This window comes from Leishmania braziliensis, chromosome 28 (genome assembly GCF_000002845.2).
Source record: "Leishmania braziliensis MHOM/BR/75/M2904 complete genome, chromosome 28".
NCBI classification, from domain to species: domain Eukaryota; phylum Euglenozoa; class Kinetoplastea; order Trypanosomatida; family Trypanosomatidae; genus Leishmania; species Leishmania braziliensis.
In genome coordinates this window covers 82,510-106,518 of record NC_009320.2, presented here as the reverse complement: position 1 = coordinate 106,518, position 24,009 = coordinate 82,510, and the positions used below count along the sequence as shown (strand labels likewise).

Here is a 24,009-nt window from a genome sequence, read left to right as displayed (position 1 = left end):
GCAGCGAATGATCATCATCAATGGCAGGGGTGAAAGGGAGACACAATGCGAGGGTAAGTAGGGCAGGTGCCGTTCGTGAAGAAGAGAAGGTCCTGTAGTTTACCGAGCTTTATACGCCGCACCGCATGACGCCGCATTCACCGCTGTCTTTGACTAGCTGCCGGTGCGTGTGCTTGGGTAACACACCTGAGTCTTGGAGTCTTTCTCGCGTGCGTCGATGCGCAGGAGAGCTGTGACGCGCTCCCTGACCGCGTCCACAAAACCGAGGCACTGCACCAGACTCTCCTCCGCAGCCTCAAACGCGTTGTCGTCGCCATCGCACGTTGGTGGCTCAGTTGCAGATACATCGTTCCAGCCCGTCGCGAAGAGCTGCACGGACTGCGGAGAGGCCAGGGGGGATGCGTGAGGGTAGAGAGGACTGTCAACAACCGCACACGTGGCCCATGCCACGACGCCAACCTCGACAGACTTGGCCAAGAGTCGTGCGGTGCAGCTAGACTCCTCCGGGAGTGCCAATGCCAGTGACCCTGGTGGCACGCCTACCGCTAAAGCCGTCTTGGACGCCGTCTCCAACCAGCGAGGGGTCAGGCCTGTCATGGCAGCCTCCCACATCACGCTCTCGCACCCGCCTCTCTGCCGAAGCAGCTGACTCGTGTACTCTGCAGTGCGGATCGGTGGTACGTGCGTGCCTTCGTACGCACACGTAAGAGCCGACCGCATCCAAGCGCGCCACCGAACACGACCGTTGGCATCGACCGCGTCCAGCACCCCTGGCAGCACCTCTGCATAAAACGTGTCCACAGGGATGCCGAAGTCGAGCTGTGCCACAAGAGGTCCAGCCGGAACGGGGACACATAAAGTGCGGTATGCGCCACCGTAGCAGTCGCTGCTCACGAAGTGGGCCACGTCCCGGGCCGCGACCAGGGTCACCAGGCGCTGTTCCTCGAGTGCCACGTCCCACGCTCGCCATGGCTGCTGTGTCAGCGCGCTGCGGGCAGTCCGTGTTGCCTCCGCCCTGCAGGACTCCACATAGTGCACGAGTGAGGCGGGGACGAGAACCTCGGTTGCGCTGGTGAGAGTGAGGGCGCCGGCCACAATGTCCACAGCAAGGTCTGCCAGCGGCGGTGTCCAGCCCCCCCGACCGGCCCTCCGCATCGCTGAGCGGAGTGCACAGGGGCCGCACTCAAGCATCTTTACCCGTTGCGCAGTCGCGCCCAGTGGAATCATGGAAGACGACATGGCGAAGAGGAAAGCGCCGGAGAGGGGAAAAGAGATGGGGAATGAGGAGAGGGGGTTTAGAGGTTTACCAACGCCTCCCAAGAGGCGGATTTTGCGTGTGCGCTGTACTTTTGAAGTCGTCCCCGCCCTTCTTCTTCGCGACGATTTCCTGGCGCGGGCGAAGCGTTCGGGGGTGGGTGGGTGGGGGGAGGAGGGGGCGACGAAGGCCGAGAAGACATGAAAGAGAGCGAGACACATAGACGGGGGAGGGAGGGGAGGCACTTGTGTGTTCGAGTACCGGAATCGTGCTTGACTGGCGCACTGAATCGCTGTCTGCATCGCTGTGGCCTCAGGTGCATTGCGGAGGCGCTCAATGGTGATGCAAAGTGCGAGCGGAAGTGGATCCGAAAAAAGAAAACGTGGGTTTCTTTCCCCCTTTCTTGCCTCCCTTCCTCGTCGCAATTCTCTATAACAGACGCAGACTGCAGGGGAGATGAGCGCACGCACACCATCCGCACGGGGACGCACTCCGTTGTACGCATCCCAGATGGCGGCGCCATCGTGGGTGTGTGCGCGCTGATTTCTCTTTCATTATCCATTTTCTCAGATGAAGCGCGCGGGTGTGTGTGACGACCACACGGTCACTGACACAGACAGTGGACCGGAGAGGAGCGGGTGTGTAGAATCCACAAACAACGAAAAAGAGGCATTGGTCGAACACATGACCATACTCATGCACAGAGTGAGGGGAGAGGGCTGCTGGGCACTGGGGACGAGCCTGAGGGGGTCTTTCGCTCTTCTTCTACCGTTCTGAACCTCTTCATCTACCCTCCTTCTCATCACCACGGGCACCCTCCCTGCCCGTTATGGGTAGCACGATGTTGAAGCTTGCACCTCCACGTTGGTGTGTTGTTCACCCACACGTACCCTCATCACCTTTCATCCTTTACTTCTCGTGCGGCTTCTCCGTCGTAACCACCGCTACAAAGCGTTTCTGCTTCCAACATGACTTGACGAACAGAGGCCAGGCGATGAGCACCGAAATGTGCGCCAAATCCAACATTCTGTGCGAGGGCACCTCATCGTACAGGGAACTGGCCAGGCAGGCTAAGGCCATGACGCAGGGCACGGCGAGAACGCACCGCCACCGGTAGCCACAGCCCCGCAGCTGGTCCAGCACCGGAGCCACACACCACACCGCTAGCAGCGGGCACAGCACCCGAATGGCGCTGCAGACGTGGTGGAGGACAAATGGCAAGTCGCACTCCCACCGTTGACTGTAGGGCGAGATGCCACAACATGCGAACAGCAGCGAGCTCTGCGTGAAGAGCGCGCCCATGGACAGCAGCGACAAGCCAACGCCGCACAGGGCAGTGAATCTGCGTGCTGCCCCACCAATAATGTACGTTAGACTCAGCGTGTACGCTGCCCCCACCGCGTGCGGGATCGCCAGTGGCACACAGACGCGCATCAGGAAGGAGACACCGTTCTCGCCGTACCGGCGCCCGTACAGTTCCAGCTGCCACGGCGTGGTGGGGTAATCGAGCCGGTAAGAGCGATGGAGTCCCTTCATCATACGCACGAAGATCAAGCACAGGTAGGCTATTGCAAGGATGTTGGGGTAAAGCAACCATTGACGACGCCATGTTTCCGCGTGGGCGGTGACTTGTAACGCTTCGTCAAGGGTGTCGTCAAGCTCCTCCCACTTGTGTATGTTAGCTCGGCGCCGCCGAAAGCCACCGGTGGGATAGTCTTCCTCGCCATCCTCTGCCAACCCTCGCACCCACTGCGCACTCTGAGGCTTGGTCTTGAAGATGCGTTGTGTGTAGTCGTGTGTGCTTTGCACCACGCTCACACTATCATCGTCATCGTGCGACCACCGCGGTTGGGCTGTATAAATATTTGACTCCGATGCTTCTGCTGCCACATGACCCTCAGGTGGCGCTGAGGAACACGGCGGTGACGATGTCGCGGAGTTCATTGCTCGACTGGTACGCGGCGACTACAATCAAACACAAGATCACTACACAAACAAGGAGGCAGCGCGAGCATACACAGAGACGGATACCCACGAGCTCAACCCAACCAAGAAAGTGAACGGCAACCAATGGAGGAAAGGAGGGGGTGGTCGACGAACAAGTGGAATGGATAGGTGGTGGCAATAGTGAACTGCTGCAATGCGAAGTCCGTCGACGCGTGAGATAGAAGGAGAGAAAGAAGAGTCGAGCAGGAAAATAACCGTAAACAGTCGACGAGCGCGCGAAGTTTGTGTGGCGAGACTCGTCGCACAAACTCACAGAGCCACAGCAACAATGGCACCAGCGAAGAAAAGGGGCAGGAAAGGAGGTGCGCAACGATCGAGATGCGACCCACACACTTCAAAGGGGAAAAAAAGGACTGGGTGGGTGAGAGCGAGAGGGAGTAGACAATGTAGGAGATCGGGTGGCAGTCTTACGCGCGTGGGCACTATCAACCTCAGGTGTTGCTTGAAAAATCTGTGCAAGGCGTGAAGGGTCTCTCTCTCACCACGTCCTAAACAGACAAGTGTGTGTGTGTGTGTGCGTGTGTACGACAAGCCGCCCAGATTGTGATTTCCTTCACATTAGCCGATCACAGGGTGAGGAAGAGATTACAGGAGAGGAGAATTGAAGACGGCGCCGTTGTCCGGGTAGGTTAAGGAATACGTAAGTTGGCGAGTAAGCGCTGCCCATGCGTCCATGGGGCTGCGGGGAGAGGACACCTGAAAGCGCGCACACCCAGCCACGGGGGCAATAACTCACATCCTACAGAAGGAGAGGTACGTGAGAAGGCGGAGGACAGTGCCGCCATCCCTAATCACGGCGTTGAAGTAGAGACGGACCATGGAGGAGCAAGCAGAGCACTTTGCACGCGTGCCCGCGTTGAAGGGTAAATTCTTGTACACGAAAACTAGGGCAAGTGGGTAGAGGAGAAAGAAAATGACAGGAGCGACACCCCATTTCGCGTTGTTTTATGTCGGCGCGTAGACGCACTTTGTTACACGTCCAAGTTAGAAAAGAACGTAACGGACAGCAGCAGTCGCAAGCCCACGTCCCTGACGCACCACTGTCAGTGCTTTTACTGAGGGCCCACCACTCCTCTCTCCCTTGTGCCGTAGTATTTCTTGTCAAGCTAGGCAGAGAGGCGGGTGGGGGAGAGGATGCACTACAGAGTGGGTGACGCTTACATTACCACGCTTAGCCGGTGCGGGGACGCGGTGGGTAGGAGCCGCTGCCGCCCATGCCGCTGTGTCCTCGGCCACCATCACGCCACCGGTTGAAGCCGCGGCCGCGCCCCACGCAACGACCGCGTATGGGCCTACCGTCTTCGCTGAGACCGTCGCGTTGGCGCTTGCGGGCAATCCGCACCGCATCGGCGTCGTGGCGGAAGCTGCATCGTGCCCCCTTATCGCACTGCCCAGCACGAAGAAACGTGCGGCACACAGGAATCTCGCTTGGCGTGCAGTGCCAGTAGGGGCAGTCCTCTGCAAGCAGGCAGCGGCCTTGAAGGAAGCGCCGGCACGGCACGCGACTCAGTCGCTCCACCTCTTCAGGCTCCATCTCACTCCGTTTGCGCATCCGCGGCCGCTCGTGCGGCTCGTGCGTCTTCTTCGAGCGGAAGCTGCTCCGAATCGCCTCCTTGTCCTCCTCCGTAACGAGGGTGAAGCGATGCAGCTGGGAGGCATGGACGACAACAAACACAGGGAACTCGTTGATGAAAAAGAGCCGTCGCAGATTTTCGTTGAGGGTATCGTACGGGTCAAGAAGAAAGTACCGCGCGTCGTTGCCCAGCCGCTCCGCCTTGGACAAAATGAAGTACTCCTGTGCGAGAAACGCCTGCACAAACGCTTGCTGCTGCGCCTCTTGGGGGGTTATTGGCTCGATCAGAGGCGTCGGCGGCACCTCCTCGTAGGCGCGCAGCGGTAGCGGCTCTGCTGGGGCATTCACTGGGCACTCCTCAGTGCTATCTGCAGCCTCAGACTCTACAGCAGCGACAGTCAGCGGTGCGACATTGCACTCGACCTCGTCCCCCGCCACCCTAGCAACTTCCGTCGTGGGCAAGGCATGTGCACCTGTAGGTTGGGCCCCTGCGGAGGCTTCACGCACTACCGTTTCCTGCGGCACTGCCGCGCTGTCGCGCTGTGTTGGGTTCGTTTCGTCAAATACCTCGTCCCCGATACTCTTCGCGGTCTTTGTCGCTGATCCGCCCACGTACTTGGTGGCCCCATTGTACCGCCGGTTGATGTGGTAGCACAGAAGTGGCGGGTTGGTGGCCCAGCAGTACTTGAGGACGTCGCCGAGCCGGTGGCGTTCGCTGCCCCAGTCCGTGGAGATGGTCGTCCACTCAGCCTCGTCGTCGGCGCTGCTAAACTGAAACTCGCAGCGCCACACAATCGTGTTCGTCTTGCGGTCTAGCCGACTCGTGTTCTCGTCTCGCTTGCGCATCCCCTCCGACGTGATCTGGCAGATAACACCACGGCGCCGCGCCGCATCACGCAGGGCGTGCAGGGGTGGAGGCAGCGCCTTGTAGGTGTACCGCCATGACATGCGGGGAAAGCACCGTTCAATGTTGCCGATGACACGACGACAGTTCTCTAGGAAATGGTAGTCGCGCTGCAGTTGCTGATCTGTGAACTCACTAAGCGGGATCTTGGCCGCCATATCGCGCACACCAGTGCACTTGAAGTCTTCCCTGTGCACGCGCACGCATGTCATGCTGCACGTGCGGCGACCACAGCCGGGACAAGTGTACACGGCGCGTGTCCCGCAGACGCAACAGCTGGTGGTCTTTCTCTGCGCCACCCGCTCTTCATGAGGTGTTCGAGGGGTGTGCGATGTATTGAGGTCACTGAGGAGCGCGGCGCTCAACGTGTTGGCGGAGACCTCATCCGCGTCGCGCGATGCGCAAAAAAAAGGGTCGTCGTGCTGCCCATTGCCGCCATCGTCCCCGCCGTCGTCTTTGCCGCTCTCGTTGCCCGAGTCGATATTGTCATCGCTGGCGCTGGCTTCACTGCCCCCATGCTGGAGACCGCTGTTACTCTCCCTCGCATCGTCGGAATCCGAGCTGCAGGTGTCTTCAGAGTTGTGCATGTACTCGTGCGGCGCTTCGCACTCCTTGCTCCCATCATCGAGGAGTGGGGCTGCATTGCACTCAGCCCTTGTCTTCAATGCTGCGAGTCGATTCATCGCAACTCTGATGCACACGCTACGAAACGCAAGGCGGAACGTGCCGACGCAGGGAAAGTAAAGTAAGGATGAGAAAGGGCGGGTGGCGTTGTGGTGATACAGTCGCTGTCTTTCCCAAGGTGAAGTGTACGTGATTAGCACACCCGCTAGAGAGGAGGTGCGGTGGGAGGAGGGTAGTCACCGATTTTGTACACCACAGCTGACACCTTCGTTCTGTCTTGGGCTTCTCTGCCAGCGACGAATGTTTTTCCTTTTTGTTTTCGGCTGCCTACTCACTTGGGCTAACGAGGAGACGCGATTACGTGATGATGTATTGCGTATTGAGAAGAATAAGCGAGTGGCCATGAGAACGAGAGAGAGGGAGGGAGGGAGTCAGCGACGAGAACACATTTGATCTGCACGCATGCAGGCACTGAGTGTGCAGCGTTAGGGAGAACGGAGAGCTGAAGCGCAGTTCTCAAGACGGGAATCGACAGTTTGGGGGGGGGGGGTGGAGGAGGGGGAGTAGCAGGCGCGTGTGCTAGCTGTGACCGTGTCCTACGACGCGCTTCATCTACTCACTGTGAGTGACAATACGGGATTGGCCACTCGAGGCGAGGCAGCTGACACGAAACGTGCGACCACACACATCTTCCCCCAGTCTGCCGTACATGGTAGCGCTTTGTCTTCCACGCAAGGCCTTGGAAGGAGAGGAGGACACTTCAACTGACGTCAACGAGTGGAAAAGTGTTTTCTGCTACTGTACATGTCTGTCGGTGCAGTGGTGATAGTGGCTGTGTATCGGTGCCGTAGAGGGGTGCAACTTGCCCTCTTACCTCACATGCCAGTCAACACAGAGGCCGCTATTAGTTGCCAGCGGCCTTCCGCTGAGGCAGCGGTGACCGGCGCAGCCGACTCCGCACCCGGCTTCTCACCGTCGACATCGACTTTGTACTTTTTATGCGCGTACGATAGCGCCACCTCCATCAGTTCCGCGGTCATGTATGGTATCACCACGACCGGGAACATCAGTGCCCCATCGTCACTCTCTATTGGCGCCAGTGGGCTGATGGGCTTTGGGACTATGACGGGCGCCCCCTTGCGGTCGCCAGAGCTGGACACGAGCTTCAATGGCGGACGGTCAATCTTGGTCGGCGTGGCTGCCTCCGCCGCTCGCAGGCGCTGCTGGTAGTGCTCAGCGACTAGAGTGACTGGGATGTGTCGAATGGCCTCGAGAGGCGAGGCATCATCAGCGTCCAGGAACGACATGAAGGGTATTTCGGCTGGCTCAGTGGCGAGCGGGATGCCAGCCTCCCGGCTGTGCGAGCCTGCGTCAGTGCAAAGGACCACGGCGGCCTCAGCCGTTGCGCCGTCACTCGGGGTGATACCCTCGTTTCCACTCTGCGCCACGGCGCGGTGCACGGCACCTTCCCAGACGTGCAACACGTCACGGCAATATCTGCTAACAGTGGCGCAGTTACGTTCCACGAGGAACACCTCGCCCGAGGTGCACGCGACCAGCACCATGTCCTCTGGCCCCACCGCCGTGCAGGTTGGTAACGGCACCGGCTCAGTTGGGTTGGTTTTCCGCTTCATGAGTCGCGGCACAATGTATATGTGTGTAGGTGTGTGTGGCGCTGGTGAATACGTGAAGGGGGAGAGAGAGAGAGTATTCCATAGGAAAGGTACATTGCGCACGGATGAGAAAGTGATTCGACCCACTGGGCCACAGCACAGAGGGGTCACTCGAACAGCAGCAAATGTTCATGAGCAGGCAAGCCCACTGCAGGTGAAGCGTGCCGTGCATACATCGACTCCAAGTCACCGCCCTGGGGACCGCGGGCAAGCTAAGTGAGAGATGCAGAAGGTGTAGGTCACACAGACACTTCCCTCCACCTCCCGTAGCGCGTTCCCCTATCTGTGTCTCTTTCATTGCGTATCGGTTTCTGCGCGCGCGTGGGTGGGCGTCGAAAGCCCCAGCAGTCCGTCCGTAGACGTCTCATCAACCGACTTCTCCTGTGCATGCGTATCTCAAAGATGAGCCCAAAGGTCAGTAGTGGGAACCCACAGTATTGACGTACTCCACTATCGAATCGCGCCGCTGCGCTGCTGTACATATCTACGTGTGTGTGTGTGTGTGTGTGTGTGTGTGTGTGATGCTTAACACTCCAGAGTCTGTGCAACACGCATTACCTCTTGCGCCGCTGTGGCGGGCACCTCGAATACCGGCCGCTCCTCCGACGGGTGACGGTTGTAGTGGTGCTTGAAGTAGAGGTACGACACAAGAGTGTTTAGCTGATCACCGTCGAGACGCGGAAACACGACACGCACCGAGTTGTCGGTCCGAAGCGTTTCCCTGAGGGTGACGGGGTACTGCGGCTCCGGCGCCATTGCATACCCACTCTTCATCTCTACTTGAGCTGCACTGGCGCCTTGCGGCACGCAGTTGTCCTCAGTCTCCTTGCGCCTTCCCTCTTCGTCGCCAGCGGCTGTCGCTGCCTCTGCTGCGAGACACTGCCCAGATGCGAGGGACCCATCCACTGCATTCGTGCTCGACGACACCGCACCAGCGCTGGCTAGCGCCTCCTCTTTCACAAAAGTCACCACCACATGCTCCGTAGAGAGGAAAACGCGCTTTCGAAAGGCAAGTCGCAGCACAGGTGACTCCATCAGGCAATCCCGGTGCACAAACGCCTCGTCGCCGCTGCTCGTGGCCAGTACAACGTAGTCTTGTGGGTTGATGTAAACGGTGTCGATGTAGGAAGGCGGCGGCGGAGCGGTCCACATCGCATCGAAGGCTTGTCCACTCATTTTGCCGCTGTTGCTGGGGCTGCCACGCGGTTGAGCTTGCGATACCGCCGATCTGAACGCTGTGTGCTTATAAGGTGTTCCCTTCTCCCGCTGCTGATGTGCGTGGTGGGCATGAACCGATTCAGTGTCCCTGTTGGTGTTAATTTTTGCGGGTGTTGTGAGAGGCTGAGTTGCATCACGGAGCAGGAGGGAGGGCAAAGTAGGGGAAGAGGAAGGACCGAAGCAGGCACGTGTGTGAGGTGTCGAGCATCGTTCAGCCAGGCTCAGTTTTGCTGGATGAAACCGGAGAAGAACAGCGCAGTAGGTGGCGGTGGCGTCAGTGACGATGGGTGCACACACGCAGAGAAATGATCGGTACGTCGCTTTCCTTTTTCTGGACGCACACACACACACACACACACACACACACACGCTCGCACACGCACAAAATGATGAGCGCCTATACAGCGCACAAAAAGGCTGCGGGGATACGGGTGCTCGTGCAGTCCGCCTGCTCGGTTACGCGTACCTCTCTCGCACGCTTCAACCACATCAACAGAGGTGCTCACACTTGTTGTGGGCTTTGCATCCTTTCGGAGCGCCTTGCCGTCGTTCACTCTCCGACCCACCAACACCCGTGGGGGCAAGTCACGAAAGAGGTCGACAGAGGGCCAAGGAGGGAAAGGGTCTAAAAATGCGAAGCAATCCGGCAAAGAAGGATATCGCTAGCATTGCATTACTGGACGGACAAGAGGCTAGGAAAGAGATGGGTAATATAAGCTTTACGTCAGCGAATGCGCCCACGCGTGGCCGCGGGATGTACCCCGGGTGTGGGTATCTGGTTGGGTAGTTCAAGCATAGAAACGTATGCGACACAGTCGTCACACCCAACATCGCAGCAGCAGCAATGAGGAGAAGAACAACAAGGCGAAGACACGCAGAGTGCTCGCGCGGGAAGGAGAGCAAGCGGGAGGAACTGAGAGATACAGGCAGGAGGTCATTCTCGCTTTCTTCCGAACAGTGTTCCCTCCCACTTGTTTAGAAGAACTCCAGAGAGGGGAGGAACAACACAGATGCATGGAAGGTGGCCATTTATGGTGATGCCCCTCCCCCTCACATTCGCATCCCCTTTTCCCTCTTCCTCATAGTCCCGCACAAACCCACCTTTCCTCACCGAAAGAGCCACGCAGTGCACTCCGGCAGAGCACAGCAGACTGAAAAGATACGGTGGAGACATGAGCAACTAATGCCCCCCACCCCCCAAAAATAAACACCGAGCGAACGAAAGAGGAGGACATACCGCGCTCGCCTCGGTCCACCATCGCTGCCCTCCCATGCCTGATGGCGTGGTAGGAAGAGAGAAGGAAAAGAGCGCCCGCTGGTCGACCGTCCTCACCCCGCCAAAATGGATCGTACACGCAAGACACGTGTGGGACACACACAGATGAGCGCCACTGGCCCCCGAAAGATGTGTGCAGGATGATGAAAACAAGTGACAGCTGCCTGCCGCTGTTGCCCCTTCTCTTCATTCCACTTGGCGCCCCTCTCTTTCTGCGTTATCGCATGTCAGCTCCCACGCTGGACGGTAGCTCCCGTCCTCTCGCTTCAACCGGGGGTTGCGGTTCGTGTCGGCACTTCGGCCCACTGACGAGTAGCCGCTTTCGTACAAACTGCACTGTGGGATGCACATGACCTTAGTGTACACCCACACATCGCTCACAGACCAGTGGAAGAGAGGGCAGGCGCGCAAAAAGTCTGGCCATCCAGGTGTCGTTTTCTCTACCGCCTCCTTCTGGTAGCGGCCGTGTGGGTCCGTCTTGCGCGTGCCCATGAACACCACCTTGAGCGGGTGTTGCTCCGTGAGCTTCCATAGACTGAGTCGTATATCTTCCGTTACGCCCTGGTGCACTAGCGGCATGCCTCGCGCAACCTCTTGCATGTACCACGCACGAAAGTCGCGCAGCTCGTCAAACTCATCATTGTACTCGAGCACAAAGATGCAACACTGCGCCAGCACTGGGAGCGTCACTGCTCTACGGAGCAACTCAAGCATCACCACGCTGTCCTTTCCGCCATTAAATGCAACTCCGATCTCGGACGGCGAGTAGAGCGTGAAGATGTCCTGAATAAGGCACTCAGAGGCCCTGACGCAATCCACCAACTGGGGTGACATGGTCAGTGGGACCCGCTGCGTTGGATGCTGGCGGACACACTCATCATCGTGACAACCACTTTCACTCGACAGGGCTGGTGCGACAGACGTGGCGTGCGGCATGAGGGGCAACGAAACCAAGAGAGCGGGTGGTGGTGGTGGTGAATAAGCAGAGCTGAGGAGGGGAGCGAAGAAAAAAAAAGGAGGAGGAAAAGGCGAAAGCGAGAAGACTCTCGACAAGCGGTTGCTATACTTGCTCACTCCAGCACACCTTCACGGGTGCAGCAGCAGCAGCAGCACGGAGAGCTACTGGAGAACTACACTGAATGGAAATGTGGCGGCACCGAGCCTAGGGCAATCAAATGTGCACGGGCAGTGGAGGAGGAGGGAGGAAGATAGAGCGGGAGAAGAATGGGGAGAGACAAGGAGCGCGTAAACAACAGAGTACAACGAAAAAGAAAGGGGCGCGACGGCATTAAGTCCCCTCTTCAGGTCAGGGGCGTACCCGATTCGGCTTGCGTGTATGCGAGAAAGGGTTAATGAGGCAACAAATATGCACGCACTCTCTCTCTCTCTGTGTATGTAGTTGTGGGGGCGTGCTGGCACGTGCTGCGTGAAGTAGTGGACGGGGCTGCGTGATTTGCTACAGCAGCTAAGCGTTGGTGTATCTTTTTCTGCTGCTAACGCAGGCAGGTGTGGTGGCGTGGAGTACGGCCGAGCATATACCGAACGAAAATGATGGGGCGATGGAGTCGGGGAGTGCACTGGTGTGTATGAATTACTGCCATGGAGAGGGGGAGAGCGAACCAAAACACGAAATACAGCATGCATGATGGGTAAGTTGGAGTACGAAAAGAAGATAGTTGAAGCGGCGCCTCCTCTAGTGTCCGTCCGCGAGCATTGAGTACGAAGACTCAACAAGGCATTGACGGCGCATCACTCCCTCTTTTCATCCCTCCACCTACCCACACGAACCGATGCACGCCAAGAATAAGCGCTTGAGGGTTTCACGAAGAGAAAAAAGCCTGACTGGGTGGCGTAACACCACCAAAGTCCTGCCCGTACTATCCACGGATCACCACAGTAATGATTGCAGCCTCGCCTTTTCTCGTAATGGAAAGGAAAAACGTAGCGGGTGTAAAATGTACCTGCGCTGATGGAAAGCGCTTTTCATCGTCGTGTCCTAGTCGAGGCCACCGCACGCCATTCATTATGGTGTGGGCTTCCAATCCTTTCCTCTTCGCCGCCTGTGTAAGTGCAGAAATGGAAAACCGCCGCCCAACGTCGCACTTCAACGCAAACATGATGGCCGCTCAGCTCATCGCCAGGGCAAAGGGACGCATCAGCAAGTGCACAAAGAGGGCGGAGGGCAGCGGCACCGAGCTTGACACCGGAAACAACACGGCGTCCTTCACGAAGGCGGCACTCTCACGCAGCGCCCTCTCAACATGCAAGGCAATGCTGCGCGCAAGCAGCGCATCATACGCCGCAGTGCCGTGCTCGCTGAAATACTGCAGAGCTGTCCAGTAGAGCTTGCGCCGCGCAGGCGTACTGTGTGTCGTCGGGAGACCTACCCAGCAGCGCAGACACAGCGTCACGAGAAACACCATGTCCACCTGAGCGCTGGACAGCAATGCGATGCTCGCAGAGTGCTGCTGTTCCAACTGTGCACACACCGCCAGCACACGAGCCTCAGTGTCGGCATACGATGCCCACTCCTCAGCGCTGCGTCGCGCCAGGCACTGCGCTACGCCTTGCCGTGTGACTCGAAGCGCCGTCTGGTTCACCAGCAGGATTCGAGCGACCGTCATCAGCGCCTCAGACAGGGGTGATGACAACACGACAGGAGCCTTTGCCTCGAATAAGGGAGGACCGTGGTTCGACGACAAGCGGAGAATCATTGCCTGCAGCTGTCGGACTTCCTCCTCTGGGACAGCGGTGGCAATGCTGCCTGTCGGCAGAGCTTCGCCTTCCGCGAAGCCGTCTACGTCGCACACCGTGTCGACTGTCAGCTCCGCCTCGAAGCCGTTCAGCAAAATCGCTGGTAGTCGCTTGCGGCCCTTGCCGGAGGTGATGAAGCGCACCATGAAGTATATAGGGTCCACCCCACGACGCTCCTCGCACAGCCGGCGCAGCTGGCGTATGCGCTGCTGTGCCACGGCTGGGTCGAACCACGCCCGGAACTCCGCAGAGGACTGCGTGAGCACACACAGTGCCATGACAGAGAGCAACGTTAGAAGGGAATCTTCTCCGAAGGGCGGGCGGTTCGCCGGCACGACAGACGAAACGGCGTTGCCGGCGGAGTCTGGAGTGAGTTGTGCCGGAGCCAGCCAGAGCTCGGCGAGCTGCTCCCAAACCTCTTCAAGCAGCTCCTCACCTGGGTCACTGCCAGTAACGCCATCGTCGGCGGGCAAAGCTGTCGATCCGAGGAGGAGGTGGATGGACTGGTAGCAGGTGCCGGCGCGGATGGTACGTGCGACACCGAACGAGTCTTCGGTGAAGGACAAATCTGACCAGCCCACTTGCGGATACGCCTCCACAGGCCAGAGAAGCGGCCACCGTATGCGCCTCCCCGCTGCGTGCGGACTGTCTTGAAGAAAGGCAAGTGAGGCGTCACGCGCAGCCCTCGCCAACCCATCGCGAGCCACCGCGCAGGTAGACCAGCGGAGCAGTAGTGCCACGCCGTACGGGGTAAGGGAACGCAGACAACCAGGCGTACGCGACACTTTCTTGGCTGATGTGCAGGTCTCTGTGGCCGAGGCGGCCCACATCTCCGACGTGGTGTCAAAGGTACCCCCACCGACCTCGACAATAGCGTGGAGAAGCTCCGCCCAGCGTGCCGAAGGGTGGATAATGTCCTCTTTCATGGTCTGCAGGTACGGCTGCAGAGCGGCCCATCCGGCTAGCGTAGTAGACACCCAGACCACCTCAGTCCACCGAAAAGCACTTCCGCCGCCGCACACGTCCTTTAAGACGGCTGCAAAGGCGCTCGGCAGCTTTGAGCTGCGTACCTGAAGTAACCGTGTCCAGCATTCGTACACGACGTCCGACACATCAAGGGGGAGAGCGCGGAAGAGCGCGTACGATGACGGCGGTCGCCCCTTGCGCGTCAGCAGCAACGCACGAGACTGCGCAAAGAGTGGGCCGTCCACCACCCCCCATGCGTGCGGGCTGCACCACATCGCTTTATCATTGACGCCCGTGAGCAGCGTGGCCAGAAGGCGCAGAGCAAAAGCAAACTGCGCATCATACGCTAGCGACGCCACCGCCGGAGCCCAGTCGAGCACCGTCTTCGAGGCCACCTCAAAGCAGCTCGCCTTGTCTGCCGGAGACAGCGCTTCAGCACAGCGGCACAAGGCATGAGCCCCGATTTCGTACACGCCAGCGTCCAGCCAAACCCCACCGCAGAGAAGCTGTACAAGCGTGCGAAACAGGTCCTGCCACGGTTTCTGCGACGACGGTGTAGAGGGGTCCGGGGCCTCGGTGCATTTACTCAGCTGTGGGAGCAGGCACAGCAGCACGCAGGCCGCGTGGGGAGAGGGCAGCTGCGCGGCGAGATGATCTACAAAAGACCGATGCGAGTGAAGAACAGCATCCAACGAGAGAGCCAATGAAGGTCGCGCCGACCACTGCTCCAGCCACATGGCGCAAGGGTCTACCTCGCTGAGCAGCCTACCGAAAGGCACAACCACATCCCCCAGCACGCGCACAAAGACCTCCGTCACTTCGTAGTCTAGCAGAGGTAGCCAGCCCTGTGGCAGCTCTACAAGAAGGCGATGCAGGAAGCCTACGAGGAGCAGACCAGGTGACTCGCCAGTGTGACCCAGTGCACTCACCGCGGAAATTACGGCATGCACAAACTCGAGCTGGGCCCGGGAAGAGAGTGCCTGGAAGAGCGACAAAGCTGCCTCCGTCCAACCGCTCTCCTCGCTCAGGCAAGCGCGGTCGATGACCGCTTGTTGGAGATCAGCAAAGTTCTCGTGTTGAACGATGAGCTCCGGGCGGTGCTTCAGCAAGTACCGCAGGCTATCAAGCTGCCCCGCTTCCTCATCACGGTGGTCGGCGGGACGCCGTATGGAAGCCTCCAACACGCGCAGGCACTCCTCGTCACGGTGCATGGCGGCAGCGGCTCCACCCTCGTATGGCGAACTGTCGAGGATCTCGAGGCTTTCCCATGCGCCATTCGGCACGTCCCTGCTCAACTGCAGGACATTCACCTCTCCCGACGCATCCACCCTCCGCATTGGCGACAGCGAGAGCGCTGTTATGACGTTCTCCTGCCGCCGCGCCGCGGTGATGTGGTGAGTCGATTCAACCACCTCAGTCATGTGCCTCATGAACTCGCCCCACCCCGCCACCGCTGCAGAGGGCGCATCGCCAGGGATGTGTGTATGCGGTTTGCCTTCTGTGTGAGCTGCATGCAGGCAGAGAGCCTTTTTCGACCACCATTCCGTGTCTCTCGCAAGCGCCTCTGGCGTTTTGTAGGTCTCAAGGAAGCTGTGGCACAGCACGTGCATTGCCTGTACTGTTGGCGTCTGCGCAAGAGACGCGGATGGGCCGCCCTGAGCCGCCAAGCGCGAGACGACAGCCGCGGTGGAGACGCCATCGGGTGGGGAGGAAGAAAGAAACGATGTGGACGGAACGGTGCCCCCACGACCGCTGCAGTTACAACTACCGCTGTGGCTGTTCGCGGCGTGGCGAACGACTTGATCCAGGCTAGCCGATTGAGTCGACCACGGCGGGTGATACATTCGACGAGTGAGACAGGAGGCTTGTGCTCGTTCACGCTCCAGCAACCATGAAACAACCTGCGGACCGCATGTAAGGCAGGGAAAGTTTGTGGGTCAGTACGTGATTCTGTGTGTACGCCGAGCTCACGATTTCGAACCAGCACAACCTTAATGACAACACAAACAATGGACGGCTGCTCTGGCGGACGCGCTGTGAAGTCGCAGCTGCGGGTCAGCGGGCTCGATATCTGTCTGTTGTGTATGCACAGCTGCTCTATGACAAGCACCAACACCGCGCTGTCTTTGGTGCCGATGAGATGTTAGGGGCCCTCACTTTTCGCTGCTCTGCAAAGTTGATGTGCGTATTCGTCTTTGAGCGGGCGCACGGGCGCGTGTAATGGCGATGGGGGTGGCCACTGGGTGGAATGGGAAAGGGACGTAAAAGAAGGAATTGCTAAGGCGCCACTGCACATGCCGTGTCAGCGACCACATGCCCCATTACACGCATGGCACTCGCAGGCAACGAGGAAACCAATCGTGTGGGAGCTCAGGTAAAAGGAAGTGCACATATTTTGCGAAGCGGCGAAGCCGCGCGGCTCATTACCAGACGCGACCGTCGCGCTGTGGAAAGACCATCGCCCCTCTTCACATGTCCGACAACAGAGTCGTTCGAGACCTCTGCTCTCACTTGGACCTTCGCTCTTTTTCATATGTTTCTTCTCAGAGGCACGGAGGGCGAGAAAGAGAGAGAGGAGGCGTGTCTTCAAGACGGATACAGTTGGTGGGTGTGCAGCCACACTGACAGAACGCTTACCAACACACACACACACACACACACACACACACACACACGGCGTCCGTTGGTCTTCGACTGCACCGCCTAAACCTAAAACTAAGCTGCTGCGCGCCACGCATAGCCACTACAGTACAAGAGTGCAACACATATAATCAAGCAAGCGCACTCGTGCACAGTTTGAGGACTTAGCAGTCCATAAGGGTATTTGTGAGTTCATGAGCGCCGAACAGACAAAAGGGCCCACAGCCAGCCATGTGGCGTTCCTCTTTTGGCCAATACGCACAGCACACAACCGGCAAACAATAACATGAAAACAGATGAAGGGCGACAAAGGGTAGCGCCAGACTCGCAGCGCCCCCATACAGACGCTGGCACACTAAAAGCCCGCCTCCAGCGACGTTAACGCACCGCACAGCTACACTTCGCGTTCTCCATGCAACCCCTCGGAAGGTGTAGAATGTGAGAGCGCCAACGGTTTCTTTTCTACCTTTGAGCGTTCTCCTCTCCCCATCCCGCATCCAGTGGATGACGCACGTGCTCTTTTGCACCCCCCCCGCTCTTACGAGCCGGAGGACTTATTCCTCTCCGAGGCAACGAGTGGTCCACGGAATGTGTAGCGAACCTCTGGTCTTGCCTGCGACAGCGGCGAGTACTCGGATTTGGGCAACTCCATCGAAAATGCATATTCCCCGTACATTTGCCGCAACGGGGTGGCGCTAAGGAAGTACGGATTCTTGCGCAATGGGTAGTCGGTGATGGTACCGTACGGCGTAGACCACGCCGGGAACCAGCAGGCAGAGAAGAGGCTGAACGTCTCGCCGGGGCGGATGCCGTAGACGTGGTAGTCAAAGCGGCGACACCACTCCCGCTTATACGCGGTGTACTTGGCCCACAGCTCCTTCTTGTGCTCCAGTCGCTCCTTCGACTCCATCACGCCGAACTTGCGACACTCATAGTCGTTCGGCAGGAAGCCGGAGAGGCGGAACATGCTACGGTAGCAGAAGCACAAGTCAGCGAAGATGAACGTGCCAAAGGAAACGACGAAGCGGGTCGATGGGTGCAGGTGGGAGTGGCGCAGAGACGCCTTGGAGCGCACCCACATGCTGTAGCTGAACCCTAGAAGAGCAGCGATGGCGTGCTCATACATGCGCACGCCGGCGGCCGTGTTAATGATAGAAGGAGTGTTGTCGATAACCGGAAACGGTGTGCCCATGATGTGGCGTGTGAGGTTGAAGTTGGTGTAGTCGCCATTCGTGATGGTCTGGTACACGTGGTTACGACGCTCGATGGAAAGCGATGTGCGCCAGAGCTGAAACGACTTCCACGCTAGCTGCTCCTGGTCGGAAAGCTCACGCTCAGTGCTAGGGGCATAGCGAGTGTGCTCAGTCGCCACAAAAATGGGCTTTCCAGCAGCGTCTACACCGCCGGTGCCGAGTTCCGCAGCTGTCGCCATCCTCAACCACTCTCTCACTCTATCGAAGCTGCGATACCCGCGAAGACACACACGAGCTCCGTACTTCCGCCCCTCTTTTCTTGCTCTTCGCGGAAGGAGGAGGCGAGGAGGAAGAAGAGGCACGGACCAACCTGTAGCCTTCAGTACGCTCGGTTGAATACACCGAGGCTCATGCACAGTGTGAGTGAGCAGTGCTGTTGGTCGAAATAAGACAATAATGGCGTCGCGCAGTGGTGTATCTCCTCGGTGTATGAGTGGGCTGGTGTGCTTCCCAGACTGCCAAGCGGTCTTGACCGCTACTTTTCGCTGTCGCTTCAAAGCGCACAGCCGACACGCACACAACGGCAAAGGAGGACGTGTGCGGGGGCGCAAAAGGCACCAGAGGTCCAACCACCGTCTGAAAAAAAACACGAAGGGGAGCGAAAGAGGTGCGCACGTGCGTGCCTGTAAAGTGCTGCCGAGGGTAATCAAGGGAAGACGGGAAAGGGAGGGGGGGGGTGCAGACAGCAGGGAAGGAAGTGGGGTGGTCCCACAGCAATGAGCGCCCTCCATGCGGATACACCTGGCAGCGACGCCTCCGCTTTGTTCCTGAAGGTGGGTGCGAAAAACATCGAACAGCACACACACACACACGCATACAAACGCGCGCTAGTGAATGAGCCGACAACGGGACGACCGCTGCGTTGAGTGCGCAAAGCACGCACACCCTCGAGAAAGGAAATACAAGAGCCAGTCGCACTGGTGCTCACATTCGTCGTATGCGGAAACGACGTCATCCCTTTATGCAGGGAGCGAATGGAGGAAGAGCAGCACACTCCTTCCCCAGGGCAGAACGTTGTCTTTTGCCTGATTGCAATTAATGTCGTCCGCTGATAAGCACGTAGGGACACACGGAAGGCATCCCACACACACACACACACATACACAATGAGAGACAAAAACTCTGCGGAAGTTGTCATGCTCGGCTGCTGCGTCACCACATCCGGCACAACAAGAGGTGAAAGCACGAAACAAGCGGTAGTGGACCGCATATGATAATGACCTCAATATATACAACGCTGCACCAATTCGTAAAACACCTTCTTAACTCGGCGCTCCACAATGGGGAGTTGAGCTGTGCTGGTCTTTCCGTCCGCCTGAACGCGCCATGAGCTCAATACAGCTCTTAACCTTGCCCATACATTCTCTCACATACCTTCCACGGCATCAGTGAGGACTGCACTGCAGCCCTCCTCGGTAAAGTATGCGCGGCTGACAGAGCACAAGCTAGAAGCGCGAGACGGCGAGGCGTAACGACTGGACGCTCAACTTATGCAGAAGAGAGGTCGAGGCAAATTGCGTGAAGCTACATCGAGGGTATATCCTTACTTCCCTGTAGTGCACTCCATGCTGATGGGCATAGGCGCTACTGATGTACGTGCTTGTATTGCACGCGCTCCAGTAGAGACATCAGCACAGCAATATGTTCGCTCGATGTGACATTCCATCACGAACAAGTCGCAGAATAGAGGCATCCAGCCACGACGGAATCCTCGTCGTCAGAGACAATCCATCCTGCCGTCGAATCCGGCTACGCGTGGTACGGGCTCTTCTCGTCCTTCCATGTCCCTTCTTCCGATGCGTGCTGTACGATCGGCGCCACACAGACTCGGATGGACAGCATGCCTCGATCCAAGCGACCAGCGTCCTGCTCGAGGGCGGGGAGCGGTGACGTCTATCGTGCAGGTAACAGAGGGTTGTTCTGACGCATACCGGATGAGCTCGAGGAGGAAGTTGGCCAGGTCCAGGTCGGTGTCCTGGGAAACCCTGTGCTCTGCCGGTGTGCCATGTTGTGTTCCCCATCGTTTCAAGCGGCGGTATTTCATAATGTGGTGTGGAGACACTATATTCCAGTCTTCGGGACTCGATTGTGTAATACAGAGTGCTGTTGCCATGCTTCCGGCGTCCGTGCCTCATCAACCCACCAGGTCGCATGTAGGGGATGCCGCACGTTACGCCCTCTGGAGGTTGATTACTGTACAGTTCTGCGCACCTCTTTCGTGAACCACTCGTGCTCTTTCGACCTCTGAAAGCTTCGCATGGATGTCATACTTATGCCATCTGTGCGTGGCAGCGGGGGCGCGCAGTGCTCCCATTCCCGCATCGTGGAGGCTGTGTTTCAGGACGGCGCTGTTGCCTGATGAGCTTGCTGCCTGCATTTTCCATTTCCGCTCATGTCGGGGGGGGGGGGGGTCTGTCTGGACGGCATGCTCGCATGCGCCGCGACAGGTGGAACGCTGCCAGGCGCCCGTGGCGGCAGCGGCTCCCCGCCCTCTCCTGAATCCGCACGCGTCTGACAGAAGTGGGTGTGTCAGGCGGAAGGAATCTGTGGATAAGCGCATGTCTGCGCACAAAGAGCTCATCGCTTGTCCCTCTGAAGGGGAACGAAGAGCGGCGGCAGAGACTCGACAGGGCAAATTCATACAGTGCGAAGGAGATGTGCGTGACCAGATCACTGCGTCCGCAGGCGTAGCGTCCAACGAGGTGTGCTTTGAGTCTCGAGCCACCTGCGAATCGCGCGGAACATAACCGGCACAACGCCGACTTGGATGCCCTCACGGCAAAACACGAGAAGGGATGGCGTACCACAGCGCTAGCGCAGTAGTAGACGGCCCACCATCCGCACCTCATTTTCTCACTGCCAGTCGCCTGCCGCCGAGGGGTCCCAAAGCGCGGACAGGTGGCCATGCGAAACGTGTAATCGAGAACCACCCGTGTCGCCAGGTCACTCTTAGATATGTAGCCGGGCGTGGGAATGCATCCGTCTTGTGGGGTCACTGTAGCAAGGCCAGAGCGTCACTGATTTAACTTCGTCCTTGAGAGTGGAGAGAGGAGCCAGACCTGCATACATGTAGATTCTCTTGGATGAGCACGGAGACACCATCATCACGCTTTCTTTCCTTTCCTACACCGGAATGCTCAAAATTTGGGGGCCCCAATACCCTACAGGCATGAAGTGAAATGCGTGCTTTGCGGAATATAGGCGTGTATCGAGGGCCCGTCAGCGAACAGGGGCCCACCACCAGCGTCTGACGTCGTTGAGCCCATTGCAATTCCACTGCATGCAGCGCAGGCCGGACCCAGGATGACGAGCACCATCACCGCAGCGCAGCAAAGCAGCGCGTGTGATCCGCATATTCGCTGAGTAGTCCACACGATGCGTAGTGAGCTTGCCCAAGCGTGATCATGGCCGCCAGACCCGTCCGCTGGCACCAAGAGTCCGCACCGCTGTGCTCGAGGTCGAGCTGCAGGCTGCCAGGCCTCCTCACGCCGAGTGAGGGCACTAGACCCGAAACGCCACGCACTGCGGTGCGCCCCGTTATCGAGGTCGAAAAGAATGTGCAGAATTCGCAAGTGAGAAGAGCCGCGAGCAAGGTAGAGTACTGGACCTCTGTGTCGGGTGACCGTAGCAGAGGGGGGGAGACAGAGGGAGGGACAAGAGGCCCCTCTCATGCCTTCCTCTGCTACTCTGTTTGCTTACCCTCACCTCCGAGTCAGCCTTAATCTTCCTCCGTCCTTTCCTCAGCTGGCACAGCGTCCTCTCGCGCGCGATGGCGGGAAGAATGGAAGGCGGAGACGCTCGATCTGTTAACACTACCTTAGGTACCCTTAAAGGAGGCCAGGGCAGAGTAGGCGGCGGCCGCCTCGGCGTTGCGCTGCGAGCGAGCCCAACCCTTCACTTGCCCCATGAGCTCCGCTACACGTGGCACTACCTGCTCCGCCTGCTCCACATTCACAAAGGCCATCCGGGTGCGGCGGGCGATGAAATCCATGACGTGCTCACAGTGCTCTCTCTGAGCCGCGTAGACAACCTCGGCTTCGACCACCGGTGAGTCATTTGCCAGGCGCTTCATTAGTTTAGCGTCCTTCGCGGCAACAGCCATGACCTCCTCGTAGCGATCACCGTAGTTCGAGCGCCAGTGCTTATGCACGTCCTCGGGGATGCCCAAGGGGGCAGTGGACGCAACTTTATCGAGATTCCGCGCGCCTACGAGCACCATATTCATGGTGCAGCAGGGCTTGAAGTCAACCTTGTCTTTCATGATTGTCTTCTGCAGGTTGTCCAACGCCTCCTCTGCCATCTTACGGTAAGTTGTCCACTTCCCGCCGGTGATGTTCAGTATGTGCGACTGAGGATCAACCGCGATGACGTGCTCACGCACGATGTTCTGCGTACCGCCGCCCTTCAGCTTCTGTTCCTTTGGAACTGCGAGTGGGCGAATGCCGGTCCACGCGGATCTCACTGCCTCTCGGGGGACGTCGCCGATGAAGGGCTTTATGTTTTCAAGGAGGAAGTCCACGTCCGCCTGCGACGTCATCGGGTTGGACTGCACTTCGCACTTGTGGTCTGTAGTGCCAAGCATGCAGCCGCCGAGCCACGGAACAGCAAAGACGACACGGCCGTCGTTCGACGGCACGACCATCGCCTCGTGCTTCTTTGGGCAATACTTGCGATCAATCACGATGTGCGTGCCGGAGGCGGGGAACATGTCAAGCTGTTTTTCGCCACTCTTTGCGAGCTTCTCGATCTCGCCGCTAAAGGGGCCACCCGCATTGATGATGGACTTGCTGTACACCTTGATTGTCTTCTTCGTGATGGTTTCCTCGATGGTGGTGCGCACCAACTCATCGCCCTTATCGTCCTTAATCACCTCCATTTGTTTGACCTTGGCGTAGTTCACCGTAGCGGCGCCGTAGCAAGCTGCCGTCATGGCCACGGAGTAGCAGAGCCGGGCATCATTCATCTCCCCGTCATAGTAGCGAACAGCACCGAGGAGGACGTTGTTGTCCTGATCTGTCTTCCTCAGTTTTGGGTAAGCCTTCATGGCGTCGTAGGGGAAGAGGAAACCAGAGTATTCTAGGGTGCCGCCATAGAGAGCGGCCAGGAGGTCGTACATCTTTGTACCACACCAATACAGGCCAACATCGATCGCGTGATAGCACGGCACCAGCGTTGGCAGGCTGTGGCACAAATGGGGAGCTTGGTGGATCATGATTGTGCGCTCGCGCAATGCCTCGGCCACAAGCTTCAGCTGCATAGGGTCCAACTGAAAAACAGCCTTCTGCAGGTAGCGGATACCGCCATGGATGAGCTTCGTGCTGCGACTGCTCGTCTCACCAGCGTAGTCGCCCTTGTCTACCATGCCGACTGACAAGCCGCGCGTCACTGCGTCCAGGGCAGACCCAGCACCGACGCATCCGCCGCCGATGATCAGCACGTCAAGCGGGTTCGTCGACGCGCTGTGCGCCTCCAGTGCCTGCACGCACATCTCGCGCGTCGGCACAGTCTCGTACTTCAGCGGCGGGCACTTGTTTGTGTCAAACCTGCGCCGCGTCCAGGTGGGGTCCGTGTAACTGAAGCCCACTATGCCACCAACGGCGACCGCACAGGCGCCGGCAATGTATTTTGCTGCAGTGACAGCCATTGCTTCGCTCTCCTGGTACTCGAGTGCGTGTATGAACGTGTACAGGGGGAGGGTGGGGGGGGGGGGGGGGCAGTTACTCTACAGTGCAGATACAAGGGCGGTGGGCGACGCAAGTGGTGAGCGAGAGCCCGGAGCCGATGAGCAGAGGAGCGAAGCGCTTCCTTCCTGTGCACCTGTGTGTTTCTCAGTAACGCAAAGGTAAACGAAAATGGGAGGAGGAGG

The 24,009-nt window shown here is 58.5% G+C and overlaps 9 protein-coding genes across 9 annotated transcripts; all 9 read right to left on the bottom strand.

Annotated features, from left to right (window-relative positions):
• Window positions 1–153: 153 nt before the first annotated feature.
• On the bottom strand, window positions 154–1,239 carry LBRM_28_0330 (conserved hypothetical protein; the record flags this gene model as incomplete). Its single annotated transcript, XM_001566017.1, has 1 exon — window positions 154–1,239. One exon carries the CDS (start codon window positions 1,237–1,239, stop codon window positions 154–156), a length of 1,086 nt encoding a protein of 361 aa, XP_001566067.1.
• Window positions 1,240–2,164: 925 nt separating this feature from the next.
• LBRM_28_0320 (conserved hypothetical protein) lies at window positions 2,165–3,199 on the bottom strand (the record flags this gene model as incomplete). Its single annotated transcript, XM_001566016.1, has 1 exon — window positions 2,165–3,199. The coding sequence occupies one exon, from the start codon at window positions 3,197–3,199 to the stop codon at window positions 2,165–2,167; it is 1,035 nt and encodes a 344-aa protein (XP_001566066.1).
• Window positions 3,200–4,433: 1,234 nt separating this feature from the next.
• On the bottom strand, window positions 4,434–6,422 carry LBRM_28_0310 (conserved hypothetical protein; the record flags this gene model as incomplete). The annotated part of the gene is made up of 1 exon (XM_001566015.1): window positions 4,434–6,422. The coding sequence occupies one exon, from the start codon at window positions 6,420–6,422 to the stop codon at window positions 4,434–4,436; it is 1,989 nt and encodes a 662-aa protein (XP_001566065.1).
• Window positions 6,423–7,238: 816 nt separating this feature from the next.
• LBRM_28_0300 (conserved hypothetical protein) lies at window positions 7,239–7,997 on the bottom strand (the record flags this gene model as incomplete). The annotated part of the gene is made up of 1 exon (XM_001566014.1): window positions 7,239–7,997. The coding sequence occupies one exon, from the start codon at window positions 7,995–7,997 to the stop codon at window positions 7,239–7,241; it is 759 nt and encodes a 252-aa protein (XP_001566064.1).
• Window positions 7,998–8,561: 564 nt separating this feature from the next.
• Window positions 8,562–9,212, bottom strand: LBRM_28_0290 (conserved hypothetical protein; the record flags this gene model as incomplete). Its single annotated transcript, XM_001566013.1, has 1 exon — window positions 8,562–9,212. One exon carries the CDS (start codon window positions 9,210–9,212, stop codon window positions 8,562–8,564), a length of 651 nt encoding a protein of 216 aa, XP_001566063.1.
• A 1,504-nt stretch (window positions 9,213–10,716) lies between these two features.
• LBRM_28_0280 (phosphoadenosine phosphosulfate reductase-like protein) lies at window positions 10,717–11,364 on the bottom strand (the record flags this gene model as incomplete). Its single annotated transcript, XM_001566012.1, has 1 exon — window positions 10,717–11,364. The coding sequence occupies one exon, from the start codon at window positions 11,362–11,364 to the stop codon at window positions 10,717–10,719; it is 648 nt and encodes a 215-aa protein (XP_001566062.1).
• A 1,292-nt stretch (window positions 11,365–12,656) lies between these two features.
• LBRM_28_0270 (conserved hypothetical protein) lies at window positions 12,657–15,860 on the bottom strand (the record flags this gene model as incomplete). The annotated part of the gene is made up of 1 exon (XM_001566011.1): window positions 12,657–15,860. The coding sequence occupies one exon, from the start codon at window positions 15,858–15,860 to the stop codon at window positions 12,657–12,659; it is 3,204 nt and encodes a 1,067-aa protein (XP_001566061.1).
• A 1,568-nt stretch (window positions 15,861–17,428) lies between these two features.
• LBRM_28_0260 (conserved hypothetical protein) lies at window positions 17,429–18,322 on the bottom strand (the record flags this gene model as incomplete). Its single annotated transcript, XM_001566010.1, has 1 exon — window positions 17,429–18,322. The coding sequence occupies one exon, from the start codon at window positions 18,320–18,322 to the stop codon at window positions 17,429–17,431; it is 894 nt and encodes a 297-aa protein (XP_001566060.1).
• Window positions 18,323–21,960: 3,638 nt separating this feature from the next.
• Window positions 21,961–23,787, bottom strand: LBRM_28_0250 (glycerol-3-phosphate dehydrogenase (FAD-dependent), mitochondrial; the record flags this gene model as incomplete). The annotated part of the gene is made up of 1 exon (XM_001566009.1): window positions 21,961–23,787. The coding sequence occupies one exon, from the start codon at window positions 23,785–23,787 to the stop codon at window positions 21,961–21,963; it is 1,827 nt and encodes a 608-aa protein (XP_001566059.1).
• Between the last annotated feature and the right edge of the window lie 222 nt (window positions 23,788–24,009).